This window comes from Sorex araneus, chromosome 4 (genome assembly GCF_027595985.1).
Source record: "Sorex araneus isolate mSorAra2 chromosome 4, mSorAra2.pri, whole genome shotgun sequence".
NCBI classification, from domain to species: Eukaryota; Metazoa; Chordata; class Mammalia; order Eulipotyphla; family Soricidae; genus Sorex; species Sorex araneus.
The window spans coordinates 45,880,461-45,906,121 of record NC_073305.1 but is presented as its reverse complement, the minus strand read 5'-3'; the positions used below and the strand labels follow the sequence as shown (position 1 = coordinate 45,906,121).

Sequence of the window (25,661 nt, the reverse complement as noted above, 5' to 3'; positions counted from 1 at the left end):
TTTATATTGTGTATGTTGTGAAAACTTGAAATTTTTCATTTTTTATTTATTAAGTTTATTTATTTTTGCTCTTTGGGTCACACCTGGCAATGCACAGGGGCTCCTCTTGGCTCTGTACTGAGGAATTCCTCCTGGTGGTGCTTGGGGGACCATATCGGATGCTGGGGATCAAACCCAGGTCAGCCGCAGAGCAAGCAAGCAGTGGGTAGCACCCTGCCTGCAGTGCTATCTCTTTGGTCCCTGCCCCCATTTCTTTTTTTATTTCATTTCAATACTTGGCAGTGCTTGGGCTACTCTTAGTCTGTCATCAGGAGTGATCCCTTGTTCATATGGCTCAAGAGACTACCTTTTTACAATTTTCAAATACACAATATAGTATTGTAAACATAAGTATTGTATCCATAGGATTTATTTATTTATTCATTTATTTATTTATTTATTTATTTATTTATTGCTTTTTGGGTCACACCCGGCGATGCACAGGGGTTATTCCTGGCTCTGCACTCAGGAATTACTCCTGGCGGTGCCCAGGGGACCATATGGGATGCTGGGATTCGAACCTGGGTTGGCCGCATGCAAGGCAAACGCCCTACCCACTGTGCTTTTGCTCCAGCCCCATGTATCCATAGGATTTAATTTTGACTTTTGTACCACACCAAGCAATGCTCAGGGGCCACTCCTGGCTTGTTGCTTGGGGTCACTTCTAGTGGTGATTGAGGGTGAAGATCATGTGGTGCTGGTGATCAGACCCAGGTCTCCTGCAGACCGAACAGGCTCTCAGCCTGTTGGGCTATTTTGTTTTGGGGCCACACCTAGGCGTGCTCTAGGCTTGCTCCTGACTCTGCCTTCAGGGATCACTCCTGGTGGGCCCAGTGGACCATATGGAATGTCAAGGATTAAATCCTGATCAGTCATGTGCACAGCAGGTGCCTTACATGCTGTACTATCCTATTGCTGTAGCCTCAACCGATTGAGCTATTTCTCTGCTCCCAAGCTTTTTTTTACTTGTTTTCAATTTTTTGTGTGTTTTTAGGTCATCTCCAGCTGTGCTCTGGGCTTACTCCTGGCTCTGTGCTCAGGTGTCAGTCCTGGCAAGGCTCAGGGGACCATATCAGGGATCAGACCTGATTGTGTGCAAGGCAAATGCTTTATCTGCTGTACTATTTCTTCAGCCCTATGCCAGTGTTCTGTACTTTATTTTATTACATCTGGCCTCAGACCCAGGACCTTATACATGCAAGGCAAAAGCTCTAATGCTAAGATATACTTTGGCATTTTGGGCATTTTCCATTGGCTTTCTAGTAACTAGCTTCCTCTCCCCACACTTCAGATTTGGTGTATGTGGGGTGCGGTTAGGAGTGGGATAAGAAGCAGTTGCTCAGGGGCTCCATTAAGCTCAGCATGCAGAAATTATTCCTGGTGATGCTCTGGAATCTGTGATTGCAGGAGTCAAGCCTTGGGGTCCTCATGAAAAACATTTGCATTAGCCTTTGAGCTATCTCCCTGGCCCTGTAATAGTATTTTACATACTTCTTGTTTTGGGACTGCTATTAGTGAATCTTTGAATCCACTTCTGATTTGGTGGTGGGGTTGTTTCCAATGATGCTGGGGGATTATATGCTGCCTGGAATTGAACCAGAGCTTTATACATACTTATAAGGCATGTGTTGTTACTGAGCCACAGGTATCTTATATTTTGTATTTGTATTTTATATATATATATATATATTTTTTTTTTTTTTTTGCTTTTTGGGTCACACCCAGCGATGCTCAGGGGTTACTCCTGGCTTTGCACTCAGGAACTACTCCTGGCGGTGCTTGGGGGACCATATGGGATGCCGGGGATCGAACCCAGGTCGGCCGCGTGCAAGGCAAACGCCCTACCCGCTGTGCTATCGCTCCGGCCCATGTATTTTATATTTTTAATGTGATTTTTGTTTTGGGGGCATACCTGGCGATACTCAGGGTTTACTCCTGGCTCTGCATTCAGGAATCACTCTTGCTGGTGGTCAGGGGACCATCTGGGAGCTGGGGATTGAACCCAGATCACTCTTTGCAAGGCAAGCTCCCTACCCACTATACTTTCTGGCCCAAATAATTTATATCTTTTGAAGTAACGATTATTGGGGTTGGGGGTATGGGTCCCAAAGTAGAGCACATGCAAGAGGCCCTGGTTTCAGTACTAGAAAAGACTCAGTCTACACATAGCTATCAGGCATATAGCAGTTGGACTTGAAACTTTACAGAAGATTCTTCAAAAGTATTGAGAGGGCTAGAGAGGTAGCTCATGTTTTGCATGTTGAAGGCCTGGGTTCTCTCTGGCCCCTCTACTCACTTTGTGACATAGCATACACCCTACCTAGCATCACCAAATGTGGCCCCCATGACAGATTGTCATGTTTAAAGCTGTGCTAATACTGATGTGTTTGAGGATGGGTTGGCATACCCAGTGTAGCTCAGGTTCTACTCATGACTCAGTATATGTTGCCAGAGATTGAACTGGGGTTAACTGCATGCAAGGCAGGTGCTTTAAACCCTGTACGTGTCTGGTTGTGTGTGGGGAGGGTTTTGTTGTTTTTTTTTTTTGTTTGGTTGGTTTTTGGCTATTTGGGGGGGCTTTTTAGGTCACATCCTGCGATGCTCCGGGGTCACTCCTGGCCCTGCACTCAGGAACTACTCTTAGTGGTGCTCAGAGGACCATATGGGATGCTGGGAAACAAACCTGGGTCAGCCGTGTGTATAAGGCAAGCACCTTCCCTGCTGGACTATGGCTTCGGCCCTGTTTTGTTTTTTGAAATGTGCTGTATTGAATGCTTTTATTTCTTTGCCCATTTAGAAATGGCAGAGGCTTGCGTTAATCATTGCTGTTTCTTTTGCATAATTAGTGTCTTTAAAAAATTATGAGGTAAAATTGTAATTATCTCAAGTATGTTGAGTTAGTAATTTTAAAGCCATTATTCTGCATGAGAATTTCTTATTTTTACAGAATACTAAGATCTTAATCTAGCACAACATAGTTACTCAGTTGAATTATTTCTACTCATTTTTCTGTTTTGTTTTGGGGCCCCACTTGGTGATGTTCAGGACTTCCTGGCTCAGAACTCAGAAATCACTCCTCACTCCTGGTTGGGCTCGGGATCATATGGGATGCCAGGGATAGAACTCAGGTCGGCCACATGCAAGATCAGCACCCTACCAGCTATATTGTCTCTCGAGCCCCTCTACTCTTTTCTTTCTTTTTAAAACTTTTTGGGTCACATGTCAGGATGTTTAGTAGTTACTCCTGGCTCTTGACTCGGGAATTACTCCTGGCAGTGCTGGGGGGGAACCATACGGGATGCCGGAGATTGAACCCAGGTTGGCCGCGTGCAAAGCAAGCGCCCTATCCGTTGATCACTCTGGCTCCATCTGTTCTTTCTTAGCTGGAGAACTGTCTTGTCCCTGGTTTTAGTGAATGGTTTGACTAATTAGTGTTAGGTAGTATATGCTTTATAACCTATAGCACCATCTCAAGTGTCTTTGTGGCTCCTAATTTGCCAAATATGAGCTAAAATTGTGCAGTGAGGCAGATTTACTCTTAAGGAATTAAGTCTTGCTTAATTTACTCTAAGAAAAAAAGTATTTTTTTATTTTTTTATTTTATTTCATTTTTTTGCTTTTTAGGTCCCACCTGGCGATGCACAGGGGTTACTCCTGGCTCTGCACTCAGGAATCACTCCTGGCGGTGCTCAGGGGACCATATGGGATGCTGGGAATTGAACCCAGGTTGGCCGCATGCAAGGCAATCGCCCTACCCGTTGTGCTACAGCTACAGCCCCAAGTCTTTATTTTTTAGTTTTTAGCGAGCTATTTATTTATTTATTTATTTTTTGCTTTTTGGGTCACACCCAGCGATGCTCAGGGGTTACTCCTGGCTTTGCACTCAGGAATTGCTCCTGGCAGTGCACTCGGCCAACACACCCGGGTCGGCCGCGTGCAAGGCAAACGCCCTACCCGCTGTGCTATCGCTCCAGCCCTCAAGTCTTTATTTTTTATAAAATACTGAAAATTCATATTTTCAGGGCTAGAGCAATAGCACAGCGGGTAGGGCGTTTGCCTTGCACTCGGCCGACCCGGGTTCAAATCCCAGCATCTCATATGGTCTTCTGAGTGCAGAGCCAGGAGTGACCCCTGTGTATCACCGGGTGTGACCCCCCCAAAAAATTGTATTTTCTAAATAAGTTATCAAAATTTCAGCTAATTTGGATTGTTCGATTTGGATTGGTCAGGCCTTCATTTTAACTTAAATGCCCAAACCCCAACTAATCTGTTTTGTTTCAATCTTCCAACAGATACCATGAGAGACTCAGTTCACACACATAGTTATCAGTCACGTAGTATTTAGACTTGAGACCTTATGAAAGATTCTCCTAGGGGCTGGATCGATAGCACAGCGGGTAGGGCATTGTGCATCGCCAGGTGTGACCCAAAATAAGATTCTCCTAAAAGTATTGAGGGTGTCAGAGAGATAGCTCATGTTTTGCATGTCAAAGGCCTGGATTGTTTATTTTTCTTCTGGGTTTTTTGGACCACACCTGGTGATGCCAATGGATCACTCCTGGCGGTAATTGAGGTACTATATAGGGTGCTGGGGATTGAACCATGTGCAAGACAAGCACACTACCTGCTGTACTATCTTCCTGATCCTCAGGAATTAGTTTATTTAATTTTTCCTTTTTGAATCACTCAGCAATGCTCATTAGGTACTTGTGACTCTGCACTCAGGAATTACTACTGGCAGTACTCAGGGAATCATATAGGATGCCAGGGATTGATTCCGGGTCGGCCGTGTGCACAGCAAACACCCTACCTGCTGTACTTCCAGCCCTGCAGAAAATAATCTTTTTCTCTTTTTTGGGGGGTGGGGGTGGGAGTCACACCACTGTACTACAGAGAGGGAGAGAGTTCAGTCCCTTGACTCTTGGTCCCCTGAGCACTGCTGTGTGTGCCACCTTGCTTCCACTTAAAAAATCAATGGCATGAATGGGAGATACAGTACATTGGATAGGATAATTATCTTGCATGTTGCCTACCTGGCATCCCATATGGTTGGTCCCCTGAGCACCACCAAGAGTAATTCCTGAGTACAGAGCTGGGAGTAACTAATGCCTGACCATCATCAGGTGTGCGCCCCCCTCAAAAAACAAAAACGGTGGTAGTGTTTTTATTTTGTTGGTTTGGTTTTTGGGCCACACCTGTTGGAATAGAACCAGGGTTGACCACATGCAAGGCAAGCACCTTAACTTCAATACCATTTTTTCAGACCCAGTGTATTTGTGTTGAGTGGAGAGGGAAAGTGGAAAGAATCACCTGCAACAGCTGAAAATGTATCTGACCTCAGAACCTAACCTTTTCTGCATTGACTGTTGGCCTCAGAATTTCATATAGGAATTGGTTACTTGTAACTCTTGTTTGACTAATTGAAATAACTTCCTACTTAAAGAAAACTAACACCAGTTCAGAAAAGAAGGGAAGTAACTTATAGGAAGTCAATTTGAGGTAAATATCTAATCTTAGTAACTTGAGCTTTTGAAGTTTCCTTTCCAAAAGTTAGAAAATTACCTCTTTCTTAAAAGAATACATTTTTAGAAGGGGTTGTTTGGAGGTACACCTAGCAGTGCATCAGTGCTGGAGGGAACTTCTTATTTGATGTAGTAGTAACATGCACTGCTCTCCAGGCTCCATACACAATGCATAGGCCCTGGCCATAACAAGTTTTTCATTTGTTTGTGGACCACATCTAGTGATGCTCAGGGGTTACTCCTAACTCTACTCAGAAATTACTTCTGGTGGGCTTGGGGTACATATAAATTGCTGGGGATCGAATCTGGGTAGGCTGCATGCAGTGCAAGTGCCCTACTCACTGTTTTTGCTTCAGCCCCAGTATATAATATTTTAAAATTTGCAGTTATGTGCTGGCTATTATTTAGTCCAAATGCTTTCCTCTGTTGACTCATTTAATAATTACTTCTATCCTTTGAGGATAGAAATCATTTTCCCCATTGGTATAGATGAAGTATGATGTACTCTGAGGGACTAGTAATGTGTCCAGAGAATTATAGCCTGCTTTAAACTTTAGCTCCTCACTCCTGACACTTCTCAACGCAGACAAAGAAACAAAACAGTATGCAATGCAAAATAATCATTTGGGGGCAGGAACAATAACATAGTAGGTAGGTACTTGCCTTGATGAGTCTGACCCAGATTCTATCTCCAGCATCCCACTTGGTTCCTCAAGCACCTTTAGGAGTGATCCCTCAGTGTAGAACCCTGAATACTGCTGTATGTGGACCCAAAACAAAACAGTCATTTGGGAAATAGCACTGAGTATTCCATAGGTTGTAGGAGTTTATTAGGGATGAAAAAAAGTCTGTATTGGTAGTAATAAAATTAGGCTTCTTTGTGTAGGGTGTAGCTCTTGGTCTTACAGAGATAAAGGGAATGAATATGAGCTGTGGGAATCAGTTTCCTGCCTCTGTACACAGGAATTACTCCTGACAGTGCTTGGGGGACCATATGGGATATGGGGGATTGAACTTGGGTTGGCTGCATGCAAGGCAAATACCTTTCTGGCTATACTATCACTCCAGCCCCTTGTTTTATTTTCTTAAAGGGGAAATAGTGGGTGGGCAAGCTGGTGTGGGGAGACGGATCAGTATATTAGACTCCAGAAGTCAAACCCCAGGGTAGGGGCTGGAGCAATAGCACAGCGGGTAGGGCGTTTGCCTTGCACGCGGCCGACCCGGGTTCAATTCCCAGCATCCCATATGGTCCCCTGAGCACCGCCAGGAGTAATTCCTGAGTGCAGAGCCAGGAGTAACCCCTGTGCATCTCCAGGTGTGACCCAAAAAGTAAAAAAAAAAAACAAACAAAACTCAAACCCCAGTGTAAAATTTTGTATATATTGCTTTATTCCTTCTCTGGCCCTTTTTTCTTTTTTAAAGAATATACTATGTGTTGAGTTTAGCTTTCCAATTGTTTTCCTTCAAATCTCTTCTTCATGACTCACTTCATGTTTCTTGTTGTCATTGTGAAGATCAGTTATCTCTCTCCATTTCACACATTAGAGGATTATGCTCTATCTACTTGTAACAATTTACTTAAGCTCCATTTGGGTTTTTTTGTTTCTAGTTTTGGGGGAAGGATAGCTCATTCCATTTTACCTTTCCATTAGGCTTTCTCATACCTTCACTATGGTAGTCTCATTCCTCCTATCCAGTTCACTTCCCGGCTGTCTCATTCCTCTCCCATTGTTTTCTTTGTAAATCAGAACTGACCATGCCATTTCATTGACTTCGCTCACAAAAAGGTTGTTACGCAGATTCTCAAGTCTAAACATTACCCATCTTTCTAAGCCTTATTTTTTTTTTTAATTAATCACTGTGAGGGTACAGTTACAGATTTACACATTTTCGTGCTTACGTTTCCTTCATACGGTGTTTGTGAGCCCATCCCTCCACTAGTGTCCATTCTCCACCACCAGTGAACCCAGTATCCCTCCCACCCCCCAATCCCATTCCCCCACCCCGCCTCTGTGGTATTTTGTTCTCTCTCTTCTAAGCTTTATTTTATAGTAGTCTCAAACTTCCTCATATTAGAAAATACCTTCTCAGTTTCTCACTTGGGGGTTTATTTTTCAGGATTCTGGTCAGATACTATTTTCTCTGTATTTTTTGTTTTGTATTTGAGCCACGTCTAGAAATACTGTGAGGTTACTCCTGGCTCTGCTGTCAGGAATTACTCCTGGTGGTGTTTGGGGGACCATATGGATGTCAGGGATCAAACCCAGGTAGGCCTTGTGCAAGGCACACATCCTACCTATTGTAATGACGCTCCAACCTCAGGTGTTACTTTCTCTATAGCCCCACAATTGTTTGCTTTTTCTTTTTTTTTCTTTTTTTTTGCTTTTTGGGTCACACCCGGCGATGCATAGGGGTTACTCCTGGTTCTGCACTCAGGAATTACCCCTGGCGGTGCTCATGGGACCATATGGGATTCTGGGAATCGAACCCGGGTTGGCTGCGTGCAAGGCAAACGCCCTACCCGCTGTGCTATTGCTCCAGCCCCTTGTTTGCTTTTTCTATTCATACCAGAGAGAATAATCTATTAATGTATTTAATTATGTTGTATTGTTTTATCTAAGAATGTCTTCCAAATGCCTCTGATGTCTAGCACCATTCTAATAGGGAATGGTTGGTAGAATACCCATGATCTGTGTGAGACTTCCTACTGTTAAGAGAAATAAGAACTGGGACAAAGCCAGGACCTGGCAAGAGAACTGATGATCACAATTACATTGAAGTAATGAGTTGGAGGAGTTAGTGATTGGGAAGGAAGCATGAGAGGTAAATGGAACTGCCCGTCAGAATTTGTCTTCAAATGACCTGCTATATACTGTGTGAATGTGCTGTACTGCAGAATTACATCCCTTGCCCTTGCTGTAAAAATGTTGTGGGGGATTCTTTTTTAAATTTGTACTCAGTGGTACTCAGGGCTTACTTCCTAAATCCTATCTTTTTGCTCAGGGATCACTCCTAGTGGGATTCAGGGGACCATATGTTGTGCTAGGAATCAAACCCAAGTAGAGCACATGCAAGGCAAGTGAACTGTCTTTCGTATCCTCCTTAAGTTTTTTTTTAGAAAAGTACATTGTCCTTGGCAAATTCTTGTAGCATGGGGAAAAAAACTAGAACAGTAGCCAGAGAAATAGTACAGAGATTAAGATGCTTGCTTTTCACATAGCTGTCCCCAGTTTATCTCCCAGCACTATGTAATGGTCCCCCAAGCACTGCACAGAGCCAGGAGTAAACTCTGACCACAACCGGGTCTGGCCTAAAAACAAAAAACGAGAACATTTAATAAGAATCCGGTGCCCGCCAAACAGCTGCGGAAGAATTGTTTAGCCTTGCTCAGTAAATCTTCTGTAATAATAGACAATATAATAGGCTGTTAGACTGGGAAGCTTGTCTAGTGTGACCATGAAATTAAAAATAAAAATGAGATAGTGGTAAGTAAGGCACATTCCTTGCATATGCCTGACCCCAGTGTTCGACCGAGGTACCAAATAGTCCACAGGACAACATCACATCCTTAGTTTGAAACGTTGGATCCGTTGGTTGAGAATTGGTGGGAGGAACTTCAGTCTTTCTAATTGCCACTTGGAAGGTCCTCAAATGGAATACTAAGTTAATAATAATTAAAACACTAAGTAATTGTAATAGTTGCATGTGATTAGTGGCTACTGTGTTTGGCCATTAAACTGTAATAGTACCAGCTATGGGAGTGAAAACAGCCCAAAACATTCTGTTCCCTGGGCTGGAGAGAGTACAGCAGTTGCCTTCCATGTGATGGACATGGGTTCAGTCCCCAGCACTACATGTGATCTGGGAAAAGGGGGAAAAGTACGATTTTTAAAATTCTTTATTTTCAGCTACACCAGTGGTACATTGGGAACATGTGATGCCAGGAATTGAGCCCAAATGTCCATACAAAAACTATGCACTCCAGCCTTTTTGAGTTATCTCCTTGGCCCCTTCTTCCATTTTGAAAGACAAATAATTGCCAGATAGAAATAGAGGGCTTCTGGGGCTGGAGCGATAGCACAGCGGGTAGGGCGTTTGCCTTGCACTCGGCCGACCCGGGTTCGAATCCCAGCATCCCATATGGTCCCCTGAGCACCGCCAGGAGTGATTCCTGAGTGTAGAACCAGGAGTAACCCCTGTGCATCGCCGGGTGTGACCCAAAAAGCAAAAAAAAAAAGAAAAAGAAAAAAGAAATAGAGGGCTTCTTCGGCAGAAAGAAGGCTTCCTATCTCATAGATAGGTAGCCTGTGTCTCGAACCAAATAGCTCTCAATTTAAACAAAATTGTATTGTGATGCACATGATAATGGAAGAGATCAGAATTCTGCTTGGTGGTTCTGATAGGGTTTTTTTTTTTACTCCGTGTTCTTGGTGGTGCAGGGTGGGAGCTGGGGACATTATATGTACATTATATGGGGACATTATATTGTCAGCTGCATGCAAGATAAGCACCCTACCTGCTGTACTATACCTCCAGTCCTGGAGATAGTCTTTAGTTTCAGAGAAGGGATTTTGCGGACATTGCTTCTGTAGTAACACTGTTCTTGAAGCCAAGAAAGGTTTCTTTACTTGTGTGGTTGGTTTTGTGATCCAGACTTAAATTTGTAAACTTCTGTTATTTTTGTTTTGTTTTTGGGAAAAACCTTGTGATAGCTTTGTGACTAAGACTTAAGTTTAAGATTTTATTATTTTGGTTTTGGTTTTGGGCAATACTTTGTATTGCTTAGAACATATTCCTGATTCTGTACTCAGGGATCATCATTCCTGGTGCTACTCCGGGAACCATACAAGTGCCAGGGTTGGCCAGGTGCAAGGTAAATGCCTTACCTGTTGTACTATTGCTCTGGCTGCTAAACATTTATACTTGGAACTATTCTTTTTTTTTTTTTTTTTGGTCACACCTGGTGATGCTCAGGGGTTACTCCTGGTTCTGCACTCAGGAATTACCTGTGGCGGTGCTCAGGGGACCATATGGGATGCTGGAAATCGAACCTGGGTCGGCCGCATGCAAGGCAAACGCGCTACCTGCCGTGCTATTGCTCCAGCCCCAAGTTTTCTTTTCTTAATTAAAAAAATTTGGGGGGGGAGGTGCACACCCAGCAGTGCTCAGGGCTTCCTCCTGACTCTGCACTCAGGAATAATTCCTGGCAGTTTTTGGGGAGCCATCTGGATGCCTGGGAACCCAGGTTGGCTGCATGTAAGGTAAGTGCCTTACTTGCTGTGCTATGACTCTAGTCCCCTTGAACTGATTTTTTCTACCCCTACATTCTTCTTACTTAACTATAGGTGATGTTTTAATTTACTATAATTGCTTAATTGCCTAGTAAAGCCTACTATCTAGGAAGTTATTAATGGTTGATTTAGAAACCTATGATAGGGCTACAGAGATAGTACAGCAGGTAAGGGACCTGAGATAGATTTTTTGCTTTTTGAAGTTTTGGGGTCACATTAGCATGTCTGGGTGTGGACCAAACCCCTTCCAAAGAATTTGTGTAATAAATTTTATCATTGAAATGACTTTTTTTTTTCTTTTTGGGTCACACCCAGCGATGCTCAGGGGTTACTCCTGGCTTTGCACTCAGGAATTACTCCTGACAGTGCTTGGGGGTCCATATGTGATGCCGGGGGTTGAACCCTGGTCGGCCGCGTGCAAGGCAAATGCCCTACCCGCTGTGCTATCGCTCCGGCCCCTGAAATGATTTTTTAATCTTTCGGATAATTAAATTTAACAGTTTTCTGCACGTATTTATTTTAAATAAGCTATTATTTAACTACTTTTTTTTTATTGGTCATATTCAGTAAATGTCATACTGTGGGATCACTCTGGGTTGGGCCTTCTGGGTTGGTTGTGTGCAGAGCAAGTGCCTTATCCTCTGTACTTCTCTATCCCCTACCAACTCTTTTGTTTTGTCAGTTTTTGGGCTACACCCAGCAGTGCTCAGGGATTACTCCTTGTAAGACTTAGGGGAACTTTATAGAGTGCTGGGGATGAAATCTGGGTTCACTGCATGCAAGGCAAGCAACCTAGCTGTCCAGCCCACCCTTTTTTGTTTGGTTTTTGGGCCAAAGCTAGAGCTTCTGCCCTCAGGGATCATTTACTTGTGGACTCAGGAGACCATTGTGAAACCAGGAATTGAACTCGGCTCTTGTGCATACAAGACAAGCTTTCCCTCTCTCTCATCCTCTCTTCTCCTCTGCCCCCCACTGCTACTGCCTCCTATCTACTCTTGATCGCTGTTTCAAGGAAAAATATTTTTCTATTCTATATTTCAACCCTTTGTAATTTTGTATGTGCTTTGAGTCTTAGCTAGTTTACATACATACATACAGATTGTTCATGTAGAGGCTCTTCGTGGATTTTGGGGGTGTGTGTTGTTTTGGGACCATACCCACATGTGCTCTGGGGTGGGGTCTCTTCTGGCACTCTGCTTGCAGAACCATGTGGGCCGGATAGTTGGGCTCTAACCTGGCTTCCTTCTGCTTGTAAAGCATGCCTCAAGTTCCTATCTAAGCTATTCTCTGGAAAGGGGGGGGGAGAGAGAGAGAGGGAGAGAGAAAGGGAGGGGGAGAGAGAGATTCAGCAGTGTTGGGAACTGAACTCAGGTCTCATGCATGCATGGCATATGCTTACTAGAGGCTCAGTTTATTATATTTAATGTGATTACTGATAATAAAGATTTTCGTATATGCTGTCTAGCTTTTTTCCCCCTGAGGTGATAAGTCTTTGGTGTCTGGATTGAACTCAGGAGTTCACATAGGAGGAGTGTGCTATATAACTGTCAGTTTTATTTTTCTTTGTCTTTATATTTTATAGTAATTCTCTTCTGTTTTTTGTTTGTTTGGAGCCAAAACCAGAAATGCTTAGGGGATATTTCCCATGCATTGCTGGAGGATCACTCTCAGCAGTGCTCAGGAACCATGTGGGACCATGTGATTCTGGGTCTCCCTTATGCAGCTCAACTCATTTGAGCTGTTTCTTCAGCCCACATTGAATAGTAATTGGTTGTTACTTTGGAGATTGCAACTAAAATATGCATTCATATGGACTAGAGAGATAGTATCAAGTTTAAAGCAGTTTGTATAAAGGTAGCCCCAGTTCAACCTCTGTTACCTCATTTGGTACTGGAGCACCACTTGGAGCAATCCCTGAGCCCAGAGCAAGGAGTAAATCCTGAGTGCTTCCAGGTGTGGCCTGAGTGGCCCCTCCCCCCAAAAAATACTGCATTTGCAACATAAGAAATAGTATAGGAGTAGTACCAACTTAATTTTAGGCTTGACTCCTTTCTTTTTTTTGGGGGGGGGTCACACCCAGCAATGCACAGGGGGTACTCCTGGTTTTACACTCAGGAATTACTCCTGGTGATGCTCAGGGGACCATATGGTATGCTGGGAATGAACGCAGGTCGGCCGTGTGCAAGGCAAACACCCTACCCACTGTGCTATCACTCCAGCCCCCTAGGTTTGACTCCTTTCCAGCTCTGCCCTCATCCTTTTTTTTGTGTTGGTTGGTTTGTGGCCACCTCTGGCAATGATCCTGGTTTACTCCTGGCTCTGCACTCGGGAATTACTCCTGGCAGTGTGCAGGGGACCATAATGGGATGCCAGGGATTGAACCCATGTCTGCTGCATACAAGGCAAGTGCCCTACCCGCTGTACTATTGCTTCATCCCAAAAGAATGGATTTTGTTTATAACATATATATACATCCATGAAGTTATCTGTTATCCCTAGTTCTTTAATGCTTTGAGTTAATATCCACTGTCCTTTCAATTTAGCCTGAAGACTCTAAACTTTAGTTATTGTTTGTAGGGCAATGCTTAAGGTAACAGACTTTCTCAGCTTTTTTTTTTTTTTTTAATTTTATTTATTTATTTTTTTTTCTCAGCTTTTGTGTATCGTAATATTTTTTTACTTAGTTCCTTTGTTGTTTCTGTGATGATTGGGTGGTAGACATGGAGTTGTATTTGCACACATGGTAGACCATTTGGTGTTGCTCAAACATTTTGTTGCTGTCACCAGGGGTTCCACACATGCACACTTGGTTGGGGTGGGCTGGACATAACACTTTTTTTGGTTTTGTTTTGGGGCCACACCAGCGGTGCTCAGAGGCTACTCCTGACTTTATACTGGGGCCACTCCCAGTACAGGGTACTATATGCAGTGCCAAGGATTAAACCTGAACCTCCTGCACACAAATCATACAGTCAACTCCTTTAATCTTGTTTTTTGGGCCACACCTGGAGGTGCTCAGGGGTTACTCCTGATGTGACTTGGAAAACTATATGGGGTTCTGGGAATTGAATCCAGGTCAGCCACATACAAGGCAAGTACCTTACCCACTCTGCTTACTGTCTCTTTAGTTTCTCCTTTTACATAATTCAACATGATACCTCCAATCCATATCACAGCAAGCTGCATGATTTCATCTTTTCTTAGAGCTGCATAGTATTTCTTTGTGTAAATAAACCACAGTTTTCCTCTGTTGTTGTGTCATTTGGGTTGTTTTATATCCTGACTGTTGTATTGAATGCTTCAATGAAAGTAGGTGTGCATCTATCTTTCAAATTAATGTTTTTGTTTCTAGAGGGTAGATTCTTGGAAATAGAGTCATAGGGTCATATGGGAGTTCTTACCCTTTTTTTGAGAATTTCCTCGCTGTTTTATGTATTGTCTGCATCAGGTGACATTTTCATCAACAGTAAATAAGGATTCTTTATCCTCCATATCCCTGGCAGCACTGGTTGTTTATTGGGAGGTGTTGGGTGGGGGGGCTAGAGGTCAAAGCCAGAAGTGCTAAGGAGCTGTTCCTGCATCTATGCTCAAAAGTGACCCCTGGTGATGTTCAGGAGACACATGGACCATATGAAAGGCAAGCACTTCTTGTACTGTTTCTCCTACCCCCAACACTGCATATTTAAAGTAGGAAAAGCTTATTTAACTCATGGCTCAAGTTTTTTTTACCACCTTTAAAATTACGGTTTCCCAATCCTATCTAGTAGCCAGTGATACCCAATTATGGTGGAGGCTGTGTTTCAGAATTATTGCTTTTAGTCATCACAAACAGATTTATAAGCTTTGAGTGTTGTCTCTGATTCTTATAATGCTGTTAGACCTTTATTAGTCCTAGGACTATCCAAATATTTGATGCTATTTTAGAACTCTTTTGCTTTAGCCAGTCATCTGTGTCAGCTCATTTCCTTGTGATGAAATAAAGAGTAATGTTGAATCCTGAATATAAATTACTACCTTGGACTAGAGTGATAGCACAGCGGGTAGGGCATTTGCCTTGCACGTGGCCGACCTGGATTTGATTCTTCCGTCCCACATGGCAGAGACTGGCAAGCTACCCGTGGCGTATTCGATATGCCAAAAAACAGTAACAACAAGTCTCACAATGGAGACATCACTGGTGCCTGCTAGAGCAAATCGATGGACAACAGGACTGCAGTGCTACCTTAGACTTAATCCTACGAAGTTTTACTTTATTATAATGATGTGAGAACCTATTTGCAGAAAACATTGTTTTCTTCATGGAATGAAAACTACCCTTTCTAAAAAACCTTCAAAAAAGAATAATTGTTACCATTAATATAAAATAATTCTTGAATGATTTTTAGCTATGAAAAATAAAATCCAAAGATTATATAGGAAATATAAATGACAGAGCCTCAATTTTTGCAGCTGTATTTGCATAAGAGCCTATAAAACCCAAAATCCAGTAAATAAGGAGGTGAACCTTCCTTGACTCCTTCTCAGCAAGTTTTAACTCCTTAGTCTGTATATACCGTGAGAAATGAGAGGCCAAGAGATGACTCAAAGGGCTGGCTTCTATGTTTTGCATATGGGGATTCCAGCCCTACATTATCCCCTGAGTTTTGCCAGGTGTGGTCCCAAAACAAAAAAGAAGGGGAGAAAACAGAAACAAAGACCAAATTCTCAAAGGGTTTTAAGACATTAGTAGGTGGCAATGGCTGGAGAGATAGCCAAATAGTCTGAGCATGTGTTTTACTTGCTGGAATTTAGGTTCAATCTCTAACAATCCTTGAACACTGGCCAGGCGTGGACCACCTTAAAAGATTTCAGAAGGAGGTTTTTTAAAAAGTTTTTATTTTTATAAAGTTGTTCGCAATAATTTATTACATTTTATATTCCAACACTAATCCCACCATTACACCTTCCCATCACCATAATTTGAATGTTTCCACCCGAACCCCAAACCGTGCCCTCAAAGCAGGAACAAAATGGTTTATTTTGTATTGCTTGTTATAAATAATCCACTAAAAATGATCCCAAAAAGTTTCTTTAGAGGAAAGTATGTGAAGATTGTTGTATTTCACCCTGGAGTCATTAAGCCCTTGTATAAAAGATTAACATGTTATTAAAGGTTGAGCCTTGTGTGCGTATGTAGAGATTTTTATATATATATATATACATATATATATATGATTTTTTTCTCCCCAAGATTGGTTGCCTTCTACTTTATACCCCATCACATGTGTTGTGCTGCTTTTGGTTCATGAGTGGTATAAAGTAGGAGATGTTGTGCGGCTGTATTTGCTCTAGGAATTCTAAAATTTACACCTGACAGTGCTCAGAGGACCACGTGGGGATGGTGGATATTGAATCCAGGTTGGCTTCATACAAGGCAAACATCCTACCCGCTGTACTATGCTCTGGCCCCTGTTGTTTTGGATCACACCCAGTGGTGCTCAGGGCTGAATTCTAGCTCTGTGCTCAAGGCTCACTCCTGGCAGGGCTTAAGGAACCATATGGAGTGCCCAGTATCAAACCCAGGTCATCTGTGTGCAAGTGCTGTACTTGTTCTGTTATTGCCCCTGTGGAGTTGCTTGTTTTGTGCATTTATTTTGGGGCTGCTCCTGGCTCTGTGGTTAGGGGACCATGCATGTGGTGCGTGGATCAAACTTGGATTTCCCACATGCAATGCATGCAGATTTTTTCTTTTAAATTTCTCAGAATTTGCACAGAGTGTTAAGTTTCAGAGTGAATACATCCTGCAGTCATCACCATTATTAAGGTATCGCATAATCAAAATCTCCAAGGTGCCATCTTCTGAGACATCCTTAAACAACTAGCGCAATTTCATTCACTCTAGATTGGTTTTGTTTCTTTTCTTTTGGGGCCATGCCCAGCAGTGCTCAGGGCTTTCTCCTGGCTCTGTGCTCAGAAGTCACTCCTGGCACTTGAAAAACCATGTGTGGTACTGGGGATTGAACCAGGGTTGGCCACATGCATGGCAAGAATCTTGCCCACTGGATTATCTCTGGGTTTCCCACGTGAAGTGCAAGCTTCTCACCTGGTTTATGATCACTTTGACCCCTAGGGAACTGATTCTTTTTTTTTTTATAGGGGTTACTCCTGGCTCATGCCCTCAGGAATTATTCCTGGCAGTGCTGGGAATCAAACCGAGGTCGGCTGTGTGCAAGGCAAACACCCTATCCACTGTGCTATTGCTCCAGCTCCTGGAACTGATTCTTAAGGAAACAAGCTGGTTGAAGTGTCATGGCTAGATTCTTGCCTTACTAGAATTATTTTGTTACTTGAAAACTAATGTTTACAAGATTTAAAATAATAGGAGATTAAGTCAAGCATCAGTGCCTTATGAAATTTTCTTATGGCCCTGTAAAAGCATTTATTTTATTTCTAATTCAGTGTAATGCAAAGAAGACTCTGGGATATTGTACGCTAAAACTCTAAACTCAATAAGCATCTACAGAAGACCTTCAGGAAGCTCTTTAGAAAATGTGAGTCAATATTATGCTAACACAAACATGAGGAAATCACCTCCTAAGACTGCTGTGTGAAATGAAGAGACCTAAATGTTAGGGTGTGGTTGTGGTTTACCTACCAAAGCAACCACTGTAACAGCTGAGAAACTTTCGACAGACCATTAGATAAGCTAGAGTACAAATAGATAAAGGCTCTAATTACTATAGGATATCAGATAGACCTTTAAAAAACGTGTAGAGGACTGATCACTTACTCAGTCTTAATGGTAGCAAAACTTTCTGAAGCTCACAGGCCACAACCCTTGTTGGATTGGACATCATCTGTTCCTCATCAAGTAAGCAAACAACAAAAAAAATACTAGAGGCAATAGTGGACTTTATAGCAGCTCAAACATACTTGACATTTGGCGTGCTCTCTTCCTTTGGTATGTAAGTGACATTCTATAAAGAATGTGTGCAAGAATTTTGAAAGTGCCACAACCTAGGGAAATGTGAAATAAATATGGTTTGGAGGCTGGAGAGATAGTATAGCAAGTAGAGTGCTTGCCAACCTGGGTTTGATCCCCAGGACCGAGGTGATCTGAGCCCTACCAGGAGTGATCTCTGAACTCGGGTCAGGACTAAACCCTGAGTCGAAACAAATCAAAGTCTTTGCTTGCACATTTTTTCAGTTTTATGAAATATAATTGTCATATAGTACTAGTTAAGGTAATACCCATGTCGATCCACAGATTTTAGCCCCCCTTATTTTGTGTGTATGGTAAAAACATTGAAGTCCAGGACTCTAGAGATAGTATAGCAGATAAGGTGCTTGGCTTGCATGTGTCTGATCCACATTCAATCCAAGCACCACATATGGTCCCCTGTTCATTGCCAAGAATGACTCCTGAACACAGCTGAGTGTAACCCCCCCAAAAAAAAAAAACTAAAGAAAAAAGAAAACATTGGGGTTGGAGAGAAAGGCCAGTGGGTAGAGAGAGCTTACCTTGTATATGAACAACCTCCTAGGGTTCAATCCTGGCTCCCACATGATCCCCGAGTCCTTCCAGAAGTAATTCCTGAGTGCAGAGCCAGAAATAACCTCTGACCATCACTGGCTGTGGCGGAAAAAAAAAAGAAAGAAAGAAATTTGCACTCTGTTAGCTACTCAGGGGGTGTATAAGTGCATGGGGATTGGGGCCATATTTAATGCTGGGGATTTGAACTGGGGCCAGCTGCATTCAAGACAAATGCCTTACTTCCTGTACTATCTCCAGATCAGAAATTTTTATTAAGTTTTTTTTTTTTGTCGATTATCAAAAGTAATATTGGGAGGGGCGAGGTAGTTTTGGATTTATACCCTATAGTACTTGGGAAATAATTCTGTTGGAGGCAACTGCATGCAGAAAAAACACGTTAACCCATGCATTGTTTCTCTGACCCAGTGCCTGGGATCTAACAGGACCTTACACGTGTAAGCAAGTACTCTACTGCTGAGTACATTACTAAACATGCTTAGACATTTTTTCCTTTTTTTTTTTTTTTGGAGGGGCCACACCCAACAATGCTCAGGAGTTACTCCTTGCTCAACACTCAGGAATCCGTCCTGGCAATGCTCAGGACCATATGGGATACTGGGGACCGAACCTGGGTCAGCTGTATGCAAAGAAAGTGCCCAAAATGCTGTACATTAGATTTCCAGAAATGGGAAAATTTTATAGTACATAAATAAGCATTTATAACAGCTTTTTATATTTGTTCTCATTTGGGGGCCAGAACTGTCAGTGCTGTACTCGGAGGTCACTCCCCACGGTTCACCAGGGACTCTACGTGGTATAGGCCACAAGCAAGACGAGCACCTTAACTATCTCTCTGACCCTATAAAGCATTATCTGTGTTTGGGCCATTTGCAGCTATGCTCAGGAATCACTCTTGGTGGTACACAGGAGACTGACCATATATGGTGTTGGGGTGCAAAACTTCTAATGTGTGGGCTAAAGCTGTAGTACAGCAGGTAGGGCATATACCTTGCATATGGCTGACCCGGGTTCAGTGCCCAGCATCCCAAGTGGTCCTCTGAGCACTGCTGGAAGTGATTCCTGAGTGCAGAGCCAGGAATAACCCCTTCGCATAGCAGAGTGTGGCAAGCCTCTTCCCCTCCCCACTAGAAAAAAATAAAATTAAAAACAAGCCACAAAAAATGTAAGTGGACTGAAGAGATAGTGTGAGTGGGTGCATATGTTCCCCTGAGCACTGCCAGAAGTGATCTGACCACAGAGCCAGAAGTAAGCATAGCCAGGTGTGGCATAAAAAATAAAACAGATACATATGAGGGCCACATAAGGTGCTTTCTCTGCACCTGGTTGTAGCCTACTGGGAGTGATATTTAAGTACAGAGTTAGGAGTAAGCCCTGAGCACCTCTGGCTGTGACCCAAAAAAGAGGGATAAGGTCAGAGAGATATTAAAGGACTTTAGGTACTTGCAAATAAGGAGTGAGCACCGAGCACAGCCAGGTGGCCCCAAACATTCCCTCTACCACTCCCCAAAAAGTGCAGATAGACAGGCAGGAGAGATAGTTCAGGGATTAAGGTACTTGCCTTGTATGAGGCTGGCACCAGTTCACTGTCCAGTACCACATAAAATGTATGCACATGGTCACAATGATAGGGGCTAGAGAGAATGCCCAGCCTGCCAGAGCACATATATTTCTATGCAGTAGCTCCATGTTCAGTCCTTGGCACTACATGGTCAGCTGAGCACTGAGCTGGGAATAGCTGTGGTTCTGACCCAATAAACAAAAGGGGTGGGGAGGGAGCAGGAATACAACTCACAAGACCCTAAATTTTTTTTTTTTTTTTTTTTTTTTTTGCTTTTTGGGTCACACCCAGCGATGCTCAGGGGTTACTCCTGGCTTTGCACTCAGGAATTACTCCTGGCGGCGCTTGGGGGACCATATGGGATGCCGGGGATCGAACCCGGGTCGGCCGCGTGCAAAGCAAACGCCCTACCCGCTGTGCTATCGCTCCGGCCCAAGACCCTAAATTTTATCCCAGGCACTGCATGGCACTTCAGGCCCTACCACCACCAACACCACCACTGCATAGCACCTAGTGTATAGGTCCCATCATGAGGCAGATCGTTGCTAGGAGTGATCCCTTGAGGTTGGTGTTTTTGTTTTCGGGTAGTTTTTTTTTTGGGGGGGGGGTGGGCTACACCCAGCAGTGCTAGGGCTTACTCCTAACTACTCTCAGAGATCATTCCTGGCAGCTTTGGGGAACCATATGCATTTTTCACCTGTAGCTTCCTGGAAATACCTTGAGAGGATCATTTTTCAACTGAGGGTCACATGGCCCCTTGTGTTGCCACTAGGGTATCTTCAAGGTACCACAAATGAAAGTTTTGGAAGTGAGAAATTATGGCATGATATGAGGGGGCTCATATGAAGGGGCTCATGATATGAGGTAAGGTAAACGCCCTACCCGCTGTGTTATCGCTTCAGCCACTCACTCATAGGTTAATTTTTGTATATAATGTATAAAATAGAATTCTGACTTCAGTCATTTTCATATTTTTTATTCAGTTGTTTTAGCTTTGTGGAAAAGACTGTATTTGGGGGCTTGGGAATGTGCTCATCAAGTGATAGCGCAAAGGACATCCTTATAAATACGAGACTTTGGTTGAGCTTGATCCCTGTAAATCCCCTCTCCCCAGTTTTTCCCTAGAAATTTAAAGAAAATACAGTTGGAAGCTATAGATAGTACAGCGGGCAAGCTGCTTGCTATGCACGTGGCTGACCTGAGTTCGGTCCCCAGTATCCCATGTGGTCCCCCTGGTACATATAAACAGGCGTGATCCCTGAGTGCAGAGCTAGGAGTAAGTCCTGAGTACCACTGACTGTTCCCCCTCTCAAAAAAATTATTTGACCCTAATGTGAGGACTTTTACCTGGGGGCGTGCAACACCCAGCTGTGCTCAGGGTTCACTCCTAGCAGGATTTGTGGGACAGTGTGTAATGCAAATGTCTTATACCTATACCTGTCTATATCTCTGGGGGACCCCACACCCTTTTTCCTTTTTTTTTTTTTTTCTTTTTGGGTCATACCCAGCGATGCACAGGGGATATACTCCTCCTGGCTCTGCAATCAGGAATTACTCCTGGTGGTGCTCAGAGGACCATATGGGATGCTGGGGATCGAACCCAGATCAGCCATGTGCAAGGCAACCGCCCTACCCACTATGTTATCGCTTTAGCTCCATCTGGCCCCTTTTCTTTTAAAAAAAAAATTAAATAAACAAAACCTTTTGTGTGGGATTATGTGTGGGTTTGTTTTTCTTCTCACTTTGCTGTATCTTTGTACTAATGACTCATTTAATAAAACTAATGAGATATCTAAATTTAAGTTTTTTGGGGCTAGGATGGTAGTATAACTGGTAGGATGTTTTGCTTTCTACACAGCTGACCCAGGTTCCATCCCCAACACCCCATATGATCCTCCAAACCCACCAGAAATGAGCTAAACCCTGGGTGTGGCCCCCTAAAAAACATTTTGTGTGGTTTGGGGTTTTTGTTTTGGGGCCACACCCAGCGGTGCTCAGGCCTTACTCCTGGCTCTGTGCTCAAAGATCTCTCCTTGTTTGAGGACTAGATTTGGTTCTGGGGATCCAACATGGGTTGGCTGCACATAAGGCAAGTGCCCTACCACTTGACTATTTCTCTGACCCAGGAGAACTTATTTTTGAACTCTATAATCTGTCAATCTACTTAGCTCTTGGTATGCCAGGGCAACCCTTTTTTTTTTTTTTTTTTTTACTACAGTAGCTTTGTACTAGGTTTTGAAATCAGGAAGTGTAGTTCTGTAACTTTGTTCTTCTTTTTTCAAGAATGTTTTGGCAGGTCTAGATCCATTAAATTTCCATGTAAATGTTCTTACTTGGTTTTTGAGCCACACTTTGCAGTCCTTTAGTCCAGGCTCAGTACTTGGTAGTCGCTACTAGCATTATCAAATCCTAGACCTTCTTTTTGCAAAAAATGCACTCCAGCCTTTACTGGTCTTCACCCACTCCCCCATTTCCATGAGAATTTCCTGACCAGTTTGTTCATTTCAGTAAAGAAGCCATCTGGAATCTTTCTTTTTTTTAATCACCATGAGATACAGTTACAAAGCTACAGGATTGAGTTTCAGTCATAAAATGATCTAACACTCATCCCTCCACCAGTGTACATTTTCCACCACCAAGCAAGCTGAAATTTTGATAGTGATCTGATTTGGATTAATTTGGAGGATATTGCCTTTTTTTTTTTCTTTTTCCTTTTTTGGTCAGACCTGGTGATGCTCAGGGGTTACTCCTGGCTCTGCACACAGGACTTACCTCTGGCAGTGCTTGGGGGACTATTTGAGATGTGGGGGATTGAACCCAGGTTGGTTATGTGCAAGGGAAATGTCCTACCCGTTGTCCTATGGCTCCAGCCCAAATATTGCTGTTTTAAATTACTTTCTATTCTATGAGCCTCAAATGTACTCCCATCTATTTATATCTTTAATTTCTTTCAGTAGTGTTATAGATTTCAGAGTATGTTCATTTGATTTCTGTTTTTGATGCTGTTACAAGTGAAGTTAATTTTATTTTCAGTTGATGTTTTGTTGATATTTAAATACATTTTGGGTTTATTTTATATTATGCAATCTTGCTAAACTTACTGGTTTTAGTTTAATAGTTTTTAGTGATGTTTTTAGAATTTTTATGTAAAAGATCTTGTCATGATATAGTTTTATTCTGTTCCATGCCCTGGATGTCCTATATTTAGCTTCTTGCCTGATTCCCTAGCTAGCATTTCCACGTTAGATGGAAGTGGCAGCAGGCAACACTCTTGTCCTATTATTGACCTTTGGGGAAAAAACCTTTCAGTCTTCTCACAATTAAGCTTATTAATTACAGTTTTGGTAGGACATTCTGGTCATTGAGGGAAAGATGTCCTATCAGTTTGTACTTAAGTTTGCTAATACAGGCTTTGCCCCGTGGTTAGAAAAATATTTGTGATATTCTGAAACTGTTCAAGTTTCTTGTGCATTCCAGATAACACCTTAGTTTTGTGTTTCAGCAATGGCTGCCATCCGGAAGAAACTGGTGATTGTTGGTGATGGAGCCTGTGGCAAGACATGCTTGCTCATTGTCTTTAGCAAGGACCAGTTCCCAGAAGTGTATGTACCCACAGTGTTTGAGAACTATGTGGCAGATATTGAAGTGGATGGAAAGCAGGTAAGTACACACTAACAGCTGATATTTTGATTTTACGTTTTCAGTATTTAGCAGTAAAACACTTTGAACATATACCTCGCTTGTTTGTCTCTGTCTTTCTTTGCTTATTTCTACTCTGGAGAGGCCTTTGTTTTCTCTCAAATGTACTTTTCCCTCTCTCCTCACATCTTCCTAAATAAGTTTCAATAGAAACTTTCTTGTTTCACCCAAAAAAAGAACAAAGTGCTAATTGTAATATAATAGAAAAAATTTTTAATGGAAGTTTTATTTGGAAATAAGAAAATGGGGGGGGGCTGGGCGCAGGAGTGGGTTTTAGGCTAACCTGGCAATGCTCAGGGATTATTTCTGGTGGGGATTGGGGGACCATATGTGGTACTGGGATCAAACCCAGCTCAGCATATGCAAGGCAGATCTCCCTTGCCCTCCTGTTTGCCCTCCTGTTTGGGTGGTTTTTCTTTTTTGTTTTATTTTGGAGATCAGGGGACCATATGGGATGCGGGCGTCAAACCGGGGTTGGCTACATACAAGGCAAGTGTCTTACCTTTTTTTTTTTTTTTTGGTTTTGTTTTGTTTTTTGGCCATACCTGGCAGTGCTCAGAAGTTACTCCTGGCTCTGCACTGAGGAAATGCTTCTGGCGGTGCTCAGAGGATCATATGGGTTGCCAGAAATCTGCTTACTGTTTCCATGTCAGCTGCATGCAAAGCAAATGCTCTACCTATCTGACCCTCACCCCCTTTCTTTGTTTTTTTATCTTTTGCTATTGTGGAAGCAACAACATTGAATGGTGCTGGGAGGAAGGGGTCACGTATTGTTAGGGATCAAATCTAGGACTTCAGACATATAGACATTTGCTCTGCTTCTTGTGCCAGTTCCCTACCTCAAATATTCTTGTCCTATCATGTTAGCCCAAATTTGCTCATTTTAATTTACTTTTTATTTATTTATTTTTAATGTAAGATTACTGCTATGTACTCAGCCATTGATTAAGCTGATTGAACTGGGCATGAACTCAACATTTTTTTTTTAATTGAATTACCTGGAGACACAGTTACAAAGCTTTCGTGTTCAAGATTCAGCCGTACATTGATTGAATATCCATCCCTCCACCAGTGCACACTTTCCACCACCAGTGTCTCCAGTATATTACCCCACCCCCAATCCCAGTCCTCAACTACCTCTGTGGGCGGGCAATTTCCCTAATACTCTTTTCCTACTTTTGGGCATTATGTTTTGTTCAAATTTTCCCACCACCATTCAAGCCTGCCTGCCAGGGGCAGATGCTATATCATTTATTGTCCATTGCTCATTTTGAATATCATGGGTGCTGCAGCTGTGTGCTTCTGGAATCCTAGATTGTAAAGGGTTGGGTTCCGGAGACATCTCTGTAGAGCACTAATCCGTTTTGGGATTCAGCTGGGTGTCTCTGAATCAGGGCTGTTGGTTGCGCTAAGATGACGCCCGGAGGCACATTGTGGGTTTGACAGCCAGGCCAACTAGCGGGCGGGGAGCCTGGGAGGGCTGGGGAGACAGGAGGAACAGCACCTCTGCCACCAGGCGGCGTGGAGATTTAGTCCTGGAACCCGCATACCTGGGCCTTGCTTGTGGAACCTCTTCATCACCGGAATTCCATCTAGAGTAGGCAGGGAGACTGCACCTGCTCTCTGGGGTGCTCCCCTGAATTGGCTCAGTATGGGGCCCAGAGAGATCTCTGACTCTGTGGTGTCTTCCAGGACTCACTGTTGTGTCTCTGGCTTTTGTTCTTTTTTTTTTTTTTTTTTTTTTTTTTTTTTTTTGCTTTTTTGGGTCACACCCAGCGATGCTCAGGGGTTACTCCTGGCTTTGCACTCAGGAATTACTCCTGGCGTGCTTGGGGGACCATATGGGATGCCGGGGATTGAACCTGGGTCGGCCGCGTGCAAGGCAAACGCCCTACCCGCTGTGCTATCATTCCGGCCCCTGGCTTTTGATCTCTTTTGAGATTTATTTATTGGTCTTTGAAGCAAGGCCAGTAATAGAGTTTACAGGGTGGTGCTAGAGTTGGTTCATGGGGGTGACT

The 25,661-nt window shown here is 43.0% G+C and overlaps 1 protein-coding gene across 2 annotated transcripts in view; it reads left to right on the top strand.

Annotated features, from left to right (window-relative positions):
- Positions 1–25,661, top strand: part of RHOA (ras homolog family member A) — a 44,028-nt gene that overhangs the window by 10,955 nt on the left and 7,412 nt on the right. For both annotated transcript variants that reach the window (XM_004615251.2, XM_055135983.1), the window contains one exon: positions 23,447–23,604. In XM_004615251.2, coding sequence (XP_004615308.1) covers positions 23,449–23,604 — 156 coding nt within the window. In that variant the 5' untranslated portion in view covers positions 23,447–23,448. The remainder of the gene's footprint in view (positions 1–23,446; positions 23,605–25,661) is intronic.